At 32.2% G+C, this 11056-nt stretch overlaps 1 protein-coding gene across 2 annotated transcripts; it reads left to right on the top strand.

Moving 5' to 3' along the window:
* The first annotated feature begins 2269 nt into the window (after nucleotides 1-2269).
* On the top strand, nucleotides 2270-10290 carry LOC146532319 (uncharacterized). 2 transcript variants are annotated; one of them, XM_085197340.1, is made up of 3 exons: nucleotides 2270-3077; nucleotides 9168-9442; nucleotides 9782-9917. In XM_085197340.1, the coding sequence occupies exons 1-2, from the start codon at nucleotides 2310-2312 to the stop codon at nucleotides 9408-9410; spliced, it is 1011 nt and encodes a 336-aa protein (XP_085053466.1). In that variant the 5' UTR covers nucleotides 2270-2309; the 3' UTR covers nucleotides 9411-9442; nucleotides 9782-9917. The 2 variants fall into 2 exon arrangements, with proteins under 2 accessions (XP_085053466.1, XP_085053465.1); XM_085197339.1 differs by having other exon boundaries at nucleotides 2271-3077; nucleotides 9168-9398; nucleotides 9782-10290.
* The last annotated feature ends 766 nt before the right edge of the window (nucleotides 10291-11056 follow it).

The following is an 11056-nucleotide window of genomic DNA, read 5'->3' as shown; positions in this document are numbered from 1 at the left end:
AGTGATAGCGGGCACGTGCACGCATTGCTCATATACTATCTATAATCAATGTTATAAAGCTTAAGAGATTGCTTGCTTGAAAGCATTTATATATAGTATTTTACCGACTTCTCTAAAGGAGAAGTCAAGTTAATATAATAAAGCAATACTATAAGCATGCAATTGTAAACGTTCTAAGTGAGAGAGGAACGAAAGTGAGGACGGAGTGCCTTAAATTAGTTTCGCAGGTTCTTATCTTGCTAAATGCAGAATACAGCTTGAAGCTTTAAAAAAGGAAGTATCATTTACTACCGTCTTCCTTCGTCTTAAATGTTCATCCATTTTTAGACATTGTAGATTCTATTTTGCCTCGAGAAAATATCTCATAAGAAAATCGAATACCACGTGGCCAATGTTAAAATCAAAAAGCTAGTTTATAATACGAGCTCGGTATTCTTATTCCTATCCTATCCTGTCTAACCTCCCAAGCAGTATATCAGGCTATCATATCAATTGAGTATTTAAATATATAGTCAGACTGTTATTTACTGATAAACTAATATTTCAATATACTACAATAATAATCAAGTAAAGATGACATTGAAATAGAATTGATTAGAATAAAAATTCCATTGTTTTTTTTAACCTTTACGCTTGATGCCGGATATAGCAAGATAGGCAGAGGTGACCTAGTGTTAATGCACTCTATTCTCAATTTTTAAAATTTTCGGGACATGCGTATGGAGTGGCGGATCTTAACGCTGCGCTTTGTATTATTACCAGATCAAAGAAATGAAAATAATTCACTATTTCGATTAACCCGGTTCGAAAGGACCAACAACCGCCGCGTTTAGTTCAGTCGCGTTACAATTAGATGCTTTACCGCTGCGCGACGACAGACTCAATTATTATTATATTATATATTTTTTTCTATTTTTATATGTAGGTATAAATATATATTTAATATATGTTTTATAAATTGTTATGATCTGATATTGATATAATTGCGTTCAAAAAGGAAATGACGCGGACGGATTGTATACACTTTTGCGAACTCACGGTGAATTAAACGATCCGAAAATAAATGGTTTTGACACGCACTAAGGGACAGATGGACATACATACCGACAAAGGAGATATAATATAAGGGAACCCTAAAAAGGTATTTTCAAAAATATATTTTCGCTCTCTCAGAGTTGACAGATTAGCTTAATCATTCTACAATTTTATATTGTCACTTTAACTACGTATAACAATAAGTTTCATGAAGATACAATTATTTCAAGTGGCTCGATTTCAGATTTCTATAACAGTCAACCTGGGTTCATTGGGGATGGGTCAGTGTTGTTGCTCTCTGTACAGGTAAATACTTTACTTTAATATAGTGGCAGTTGTACGAGCACAAATTTGAAAATAAAAAAAATCATAATTTATACTTAAAAAATCAAATAATATAAATTTTACCATTTTCATAAATAAAGTATTGCAATAACTGATATCTAAAAATGGGTCTGTGAAACCCATTTCGAAGTCCGTGTATAACTTTTCACCCACATGTCAAAATCGTGTAGTCCACGTGGCAATACTGCTTGTCGTACACTAGTTGAGTATGTGGGCAACGGATATATGGCTATGTTACTAAGGCTAGACCTTATATTCAACTATTTTATTATATATTTAATTTGGTTATTTATACGCTACAAAATAATAGTGGAACATTATTTTACAATTTGTAGCGAATAAATTCAGGGCGCTGATTTAGCGTGTTTATAGAGAATATAATAAGACTTGTGTAATACCCCTACAAGTATATATTTTCCTTGATGGTGTATTTACAATGATATATGCTTATAATTCTACATCTTATTATCATAACAACCTAACAATAGATCATAAAAGCGTGTAAGCTAATGTCACAATATTTACTTTTGTAAATGGTCGTTCCAATAATGTGAATTAAGTCAAAAGAGTAAAAAGCTGACATTCTATAGACAACATTAAGGTAACTTTCTTTCACCTATTTACAGTAAGCGCTCTGCAATGGACATTTTTAAATCTTAAAAAGAAATAAAAGTTGGTAAAAAATAAAGGGTTTATTAGGTTTTTATAAAAACGCGAGCTGAAGCTAGTATTATAACAACACCCAAATGACTTATCACGTATTCTTCCTTTGTTATTATTTATATCTAAACATGGAGCGCACACACTACACACAAATATCGCCTGTATTGCCATTGAGCGTAAATCTCAATGACTGTACCAATAGGAGATAACTACTTTGATTGCTCAGGCGGCTCTCAATAGAACCAGTTGTAAATTAGCATTGAGCCATGGCGGACGCGGAACAAACTCTACGTGAATATCTAAACAAAATATTGGATGAAATAAATTATATACCGCGAGAAACTGACATAAAAGCTATATCGACTGGTGGTGGAAATTTTACATCGGCCATTTTCCTAGTAAATGTAACTTCTCCGAATAAAGATGAACTCAAATTATTCGCGAAAGTGGCTATCGTGAAAGAGGAAATGAGGAAACGCATGAATGCCGATTGGCTTTTCGACACAGAGAGGTTCGTTTATGGGAAACTGGCAAAAATATACAAAAAATTAGAAGAAAAGATGAATGTTCCGGAAGAACACAGATACACATTCCCAAAGTGCTACGGATGCAACGCCGAATTTGGTAACGAAATTGTTGTTATGGAGAATTTAACAGAGAAAGGATATAATCCGTATAGCAGATTTTTGTCCATGGACTGGGCTCACGGTAGTAAGGCTGTCGAAAATTTGGCAAAATTTCACGCTTTATCCTTTGCTTTTGCTAAGTATGAGCCGGAAGAGTTTGAAAAGTTAACAGCAGATATGCCTTACAAAATTGGCGGAGATGCCAACGAGGAAATAGATGAATCAATGAAAGATATATTTGAGAAGATGGTCAAAAGGTCATTGGATGTCATCAAAGACGAACAAAAGGAGTCAGTGGGCAAATTTATTCAAAATAATTTCAATCTACGGACGTATAATAGAGTTATTGGCAATCCCGTCATTGCCCATGGAGACTACAGGATGAGTAATCTTTTGTTTTGTGAAGGGGTGAGTTTATTTATGTGCAATTTATTTATTGCTACTTCACTAACTTACGCAGAGGCCACGTTAGAGCGCAACGGTTGTAATTTGGATTTCAACTCGTATTATTTTATAATCCCTCCTCTGGCAAAAAGACAAATCGCGACATTAAATTCTACTATTCAACACGCAATATCTCGAAAATTGTGGAATGCGTGGAAAACAAAATAAGGATAAAACGTGAAGCTTAAAAAAATCCTTAATATGGATTCGAATCCTGTACAATGAGACATTTTACAACTGTGTCAGCGCCAATAAAACGTTATCACGCCTTCGTAACCATTTAATCTAAACATTATAATGATATCATTAATTTATAAATAAATTGAATTGTTTATCTCTTATTTAAAAGCAAATATAAACTGAACTAATATAATAATATGTCATTGTTTGTTTATAATATTTATAAACATATTAAGTTTTTTTACAATATTCTAATTCTATATTTTGAACTTTTTCTATAAATTGTTCTATAAAAATGATATAATTACTAAAATTAGAAACCTATTGTTAAAAAGTTGTAAATTTTTAAGTTAATTCAATCGGAAGCCCACGCGACGTTTGTCAATTGTTATCTCTCCCAGTGAGAATAGTTGTAGTTGAATTAAGATAAATCTGTATTGAACATACATTCTAAAATAAATGTATTTCATACTAGCGCCCTGCTTGCGGCTTCGGCCGCATGTACTATATATATTATATTTTTTTCTCATCCGAGTTACTTTCGTCCTTTAAAACCTTAGAGTTAGAGATTGCGCCAGCTAATAGAATAATTATAATTAACTGAAATATCATTAAAAAGCACATTTGATGAAGAAGCTATTTCACGACTTTATTTATTTATTTGTCACTTATTAATATTGGATAACGAGATTTGAAAGAGTGCATGTCCACTGTGTCCAACAGTTACTCACGACTTGAGCCCCCATAACTCCTAAAGTAAATACTATTATATCAATTTATTATGCCAATTTTGTTGATTAAAAATATTTAGCGTAGCGTAGCCCCATATATCGATTTATGGCCCTCGCATTGCAGTTAAAAATATTTAACTTCCCCAGTCGAATGACATTCTATGTTTAAAGTTATATTATCCCCTCTAACTCTGGTTAGTTAAAACGTCTTGTTTCGTCGTCGTTCGACTCTTTCACTACACAGTGTTTTGAATTTGAAATTAGAAAATGGAACTCGATGAAGTTAGCATTAATCTCTACCTGCCTACTCTGCTGGAGAGAGGAGAGCCATAGTGGCGATGGAGATCATACCACTAAAAACCTATGTTAGACGTTATAAACGATAAAAAATCAGTAAATTAGTTATGAAATAGCATTGTTCGTATGGAATAGAAAGAATTTTTTTTGGCTTAATGGGTAATCTAGTAACCTAGCGTTAAGACACTTCCCCTTAATTCTCCAGGCAATAGGTGTTGAATGGCAGAACCTTACGCTACGCTTCGCTTTGTTACTAGACCGAAGTAATGAATGGAAATTGAACCTATAACCATTGTGCCCTGCGCCTGCAGCGCCTGTGATTACTTAAAGTAAATATTTGTTCAAATAGACTGCGATCTAATGTTCATATAATTAACCCACTTAACGTGTACACAGTAACATGCCGTATTCATGTAATAAAAGTGACATAACTCTAAATTGTATCTAAATAGTGTTAACACGTTATCTAAAATTATTCCATAAAAATAGAAGTTCGTATTGGTGAAGGCGCAGCGGAACCACTCATGGGAATGCTGTTAATTATGTTTATATTATCTTAATTTTACCACTTATGTAGAAAATAACGCGGCGTTAAAGACTGTCACTCAACACACCATGTCTTAAAATTATATAATTATATTGTTTGGTGTAACTCAACGTCTCAACTTACTTTACCTGAGCGAGGAAATGAGCGCTTTCATTTTCAAATATGATTGCAATATATTTATTATGGATGTTCTTATCAAAACTAAATAATTGTGATAAGGTTTGACCTTTAAATACATCATTATTAAAATAATATCATTATCATACTTATTACATGTTACAATATTACTTGTGTTATCATTAAATCTTTATAAAGAAGTATCCTACTGGGTGGTTTTACATGTCGAGTACTTAACATTATTATTAAAATTTTAAAGCCGTCATGGCTCATTGATCAACGAAGCATATATCTGACTGTACCGAGATGCTTGTGAGTTCGATTTCACTCGGGGGATATATTATACTAGTGGACCCGGACGCAGCTACGCCTGCTTGAACTATAAGAATATTTTTGCGTCGGTCATACTGTGCCGCCCGTAGGCTAGGTCATTTCGAATCAGTGACATCTCCTTAATTATTTATTAGAATGTTGTACAGTAAACTATAATTTCAATCTAGATAAAATGCTAAAACTGATTATTATATTTATTTTCATAAGGAGGAATATCAAAATGTCGCGGTAACGGTTGCGTAGCGACGCGACGGTTGTTATTAACATGGCAGAATAAATTGCATGTCAAATTAGAAAGAAATTTAAATTTATTATTTATAATTTATTATTAATTAAAATAGAAATTTAAAATATATTAGTATATATGTGTAATGTAATGTTATATAGCCTATAGCACTTCTGAAGAATGCAGCTTTCATACAAAACAAAAACAAAGTAAATCGGACCAGTAGATCCAGAGATCTTAGCGTTCAAACAAACAAACAAACAAACTCTTCCGCTTTATTATATTAGTATAGATTATTAATTATAAATTACCAGCGACCCTCCGGCGGCTTCGCCGGCTTAATCCAATTGATTATTTATTTAATTATATGAATAGCGTCCGTGATTTAACTGCTAATATAATATGTATATTTACTGCGCAGTGCGCACTTATAGTGACTACGTCATGTCGGCGAAGTTTTGTAATACCTAGGTTATATTATTATGATTTCCATATAAACTATGCGGATGTAAATAAATTATGAAATAATTATTGTTTATTAATATATTTTAAACATTTGTTTCTTTTCACCTAATTAAATCACACTTCGTACCCCATTTTGCATTGCGTGTTGATTTTCGGAACTCAACGCCGGGATCGAACCTACAATCGTCGCGTTACAGGCACAACCTTGTGCCCCTGCGCCGTTACGGCCCCAACTAAATATAATAACATTCACATCATGTAGAGTTATTATTAATAACATAACAGCTAATAAATTAATTTCTCAAATTTAGTCATTTCTTACTTATGTTTATATCTTCTAAAGTATTCAAAGCGAGAAAGATACGAGTAGTTTACAGGAGATTAAATTATATCTCTTCAGCTCTAATTCCAATAACGATCGCTCTGTAGGACTACAATTACAATTTAATTTTAAATTAATCGGTGCATATATTAGAATTGGATTATTCGAATTAAAATTTTAATTGTGCTAGTGCGGCAATAATTGGCAAGTTAATATAAGTTAACCTTTAAGTTAAATATATAGTAGACATAATAATATATAAAGAAGTAATTAAATACGAAAGCTAAATACATAAGTATATACCTATTAATAATACTGTACCTGCTTTGATTATAGTTGACGATAAACAGACGGTACAAGTACCGGCAGCTTATTATAAGAATAGGGAAACAACAAACAAACAGAATGCAGAGTTCACAAGCATTAGAAATTTTATAAAATAATATACAATCGAATTACATTTCTATATAAAATATACAGAAAAATCATAATAAAGCAAAAGTTAAAAAAAAAACAATAATTTATGACGACTAGCAATAATATACAATAAGATTAAATAGAAAGAAATAGAAATTAAAAATACCTAATAAAATATAATGTTTAAAAAAATGTATTATAAAAAATAGTCATGAATAAAGAAAAAAATCATTAATGGCAGTAAATTGTCATGTTGTATACGTTTCAATTAAAGAGTTGTGAGATAAAAATTTTATACGATCATTACAAACGTTGAGTTCTTAGTCGCTGTTACATGCGGTTTTTTTTTATGGAAAAAGGACAAGGAAAAAGGTTTCGTCCCCGTGACCAAATGAAAGTGACAGATGGTTGCGTTTGACATGATACAGATATCTATCTCTCTCTCTCTCTTTTTTTACTTTTATTAGCACCAGTAGTTCCTGAGCGTCATAAGTTTTGCTCTGGTTCTACTCGGGTCTTAGAAAGTAACTTTAATAGCAGCATGATATAACAAGAAATATTTTATTCATATTTTGAATAAAATTATTTGATTTCGAATTTAACTTTAATATCGGGCCAAAAAACACTGATAGCAAAACAAGCTAACAAATAGTTGCCAAATGATTTCGAGCGTCAAGGCCGAACGAATTAGGCAATGTTTTTAATGTCGATCTCTAGTTCCATTTGACCTTCAATCAAGATATGCGTGTCACCGCGTCTTGTTGAACAACAAAAATAAAATAATTATACTTATTGTTGATTATCATTAATATATAATGTAGGTATGTAAGGGTACGCACAGGGAACCTAGTGTTAAGTAACTTCGTCCTCCATTTGCGGCCTAAATTTGAATAAATTGTGTATTGTGTGGCGGAACGTGTCAATTTCGCACTGTAGGTAAATCAAAGGCAGGAACTGAAAAAGGGGGAATTTCAATATAATAATTTCTCCAAGTGAAGATTGAACGAAGGAGTTGATTGAAATTAATTGAATTATTATATTAACCTTTAAGTATGGACGTCGGATCTGACAGACCCATCTAGTTCTATTCTTTCTACAAATCGACCACTTCTCGGTGACCTCAGCCACTGAGTCGCTCAGTACCTTTCGTATTAATGACAAAATGAATGTAGATAGCAGTGGTTGTGTCTCTGGGTTCAAAACACGTGAGTATTTAACTTTTTAAACGAGGCCTGGGTCTGTCAGACCCGACGTCCATGTTTCCCATACTTGAATGATTTCAAACGCCATATATTTTTATAATATTACAAAATATACTTTAATATTTTAATTGTATTCAAATGTTTTTATTGTTATATATCATATATTATTTTGCATTGTTTGTTATATATTTTAGTAATATAAATATTATTTACCTAAAAAAGATTCAATTTTTTTTGTTTTTATGATAAAATGGAAAAAAATGATCGACCTAGCACGTCAGGGACAAAAATATCGGTACTTTATAATCAACATCAAACAAAAGAATTGGACGACGACATTTTATAAAGAAAATAGCACTTTATCAAATAAAAAGACGCGTTTCGTATACTAAACTACTCTAAGAATTGAGAACGACTTTGACTCGCGTTTCGCGATCTGATCTATCATTTATTGAACATGACGCTAAAAAAATAGTTTTGGGTTCTTGAAAAACATGTACACTTTGCCCCTAAAAGATATATAGTAACAGAAACACCACACATACTTATGTTGACTGCAATCGTCCTGTTTGCCTACTACCTTATCTTGAGGTGTTGTCAAAATTTTTATTTTATAACATAAGATGTAATTTGTTTATTTTTTTTATTTGTAAGACTTTATATTTTGTTAAAAAAATATTCATTTTATTATCTGTCTTTTTTTATAGTATTATTTTCTTAAGAGTCATCCCATGTTGCCAAAGACTGAAATTGTGACTTTAAGTTACTTAAATCGTTGTGATGCGTAAACTTTAATAAAAAGCGATTTTATTTATATTGATTTTGCTTCATTTGAGGCTATTCATGTAAACTAAAACATAAAATTGTCTTCTTCCTTTAAAAAACAGACGGAATATGACCAATAAATACACTGGTCTGGCAGACCCGACGTCCATATGTGTGTGATAAAAAAATCACGTCCATAGTTAAAGGTTAAACTATCTGCAACGACTTCTTAGTCACCTCGTCTACTGTCGTCAATTCTTCCAGAATGAGGTGACTGTATCTTGTCGATAAAATGTAAATTAATATTTTAATATCTCATTCCCTGTAATGGGAATCGAACTCACAACCGTCGCGTTTTCAGTCGCACGCTTATGCCCCTGCACCACGACGTCTTCAAGTCAACTATATTTGTATTTTCTCCGATAATAATAAGAAAACCTTTTCTTTTTCAGGACAATTCTTTAAACACAATCACAGTGGACTATCAAACGGTGCACGCTGGCAACCCAGTAGCTGACCTCTTGTACTTCATCTTCCTGGGCTCAGATGAGGAGTTCAGGAAGGAGCACTTCAATCAACTACTTGATCACTACTACAAGAATTTAGAACAAGCGCTGGAAAGATTGTCTATAGATGCCGTTGAAGTTTATCCCAGAAACAAATTCGATGATGATGTCAAAGAGGTCAGTTTATGAATGATAAACACATATCTCCAAACTGAAAAATGGTAATAAGCGTTTATCTACCAGTAGTATAATAATTATATTATACATATATACGAGTAGCATGTTTTTTTCCAGCTTTGAGCTCTTCACGCTTTCCCGCATAGAAGCGTGGGTAGAAGAAATCCAATGTTGAAATACTTTGTCCCCCATACACTAGTAAATTTTTAAAGACCTTGCGTATTGATCAGATTGATGAAATGAAGATAATATATTCCCCAAATGGGAATCGATTATTTAGCCCTCAATCGTCACATTTACAGTCAGACTGTTCGACTGCAACACGATGGCTGTATTAAATTAGATAAATTAGATTAGATATATATATGTTATTATTTTTACAGTTACTCACATATGGCTTAGTACTCGGCGTAGCGATTCTTCCCATAGTGACGGTGGAAGCCGAGTCAGCACCCAAAATGGACCAAGAAATACAAGTGGAAGCCTTTGTATTTAAAGCTAACGAGTTATACGCTAAAAGATTTAGCGGCATAGTAAATGATTGTTTCGCTTGGGGAGTCGTTTAACATCTATATTGAGAATTAGCTGTATCTACGACTTCGACTGCGTGGAACATAAGAAGAAATCGATGATAGATAGATGTGAAATTTGTTAAAACATAGCCCACGATTTTCTTACTTCTTTAATTTTAAAATCTAAGAACTGTATTCTTTTAATTTATCATCTGTATAATTTTAAGGACATTGAAAGCCAAAGTTAAGCAAAAGAAATTAATTAAGCAACATTATTAATTTTAGCATTTTTTTTAATAAAATGTTTTGTACTTTGTATATTATTCTGTAAATGCGGTTAAAGGTTTTAAAAAGACATAAAATATTTAATGTTTTCATTTTTTCGCTCTGGTCTGGGCGTGACTCAACACGCATGCTTCTAGAATTCGGCGAAAAGTGGGAAACGAAACTGCCTTCCCATTAGGTTCCCTCTGACCACCCTGCTTTGTGCGGGATACAGCGTGATGCAGTGTTGTGGGGGATACAGCGTGAAGCACTGTCACCAACATAATCTTAATTAACATCTCTTGGTGCGGGTGGTAATTATTAAATTTAAGATTAAGTGAAAATAAAAAAATATAAAGACTAAACAAATGGCTTTTCAATTATAAATACCTACTATTATCATTACTGATGTTACTGTTCCCTTTATTACACTTTGTAAAAGTAAAATATATAAAAAAATATCAAATTATAGTCACCCGATAAACCTATCTCTAAGGTATGGGAGAAAATAAGCTTTTTGATAAGAGCTTCTAATAATATTTAAGTGCAAGGGTACTCAAGCATATATAAATAGATGCATACATAATAGAAGTACATAGATAAATACATACAACTATATAAGTAAACTAGAATATTCTAAAACTAGAATAACTAATATTATGAACACAAAAAGCAATGCTAATAATTAAAATATAAAAATTTAGAACATTATTACATAGATTATGCATGAAATTAAAATGGGTATCCATGTATAAATAATAAATCTGGAAAGAGAAAAAATGTAACTAAAAAATTTATTAAATTCTTATAAACTTGAAATCTGCATTTTACGTCATTGTTAGTGTTGGAATATGCCTGGCTGAACATCATGACTATGAATTA

The sequence above is a fragment of the Heliconius melpomene genome, chromosome 14 (genome assembly GCF_056956725.1).
Source record: "Heliconius melpomene rosina isolate 202511_hmr_F chromosome 14, ASM5695672v1, whole genome shotgun sequence".
NCBI classification, from domain to species: Eukaryota; Metazoa; Arthropoda; class Insecta; order Lepidoptera; family Nymphalidae; genus Heliconius; species Heliconius melpomene.
This window is presented reverse-complemented; position numbering and strand designations above follow the sequence as displayed.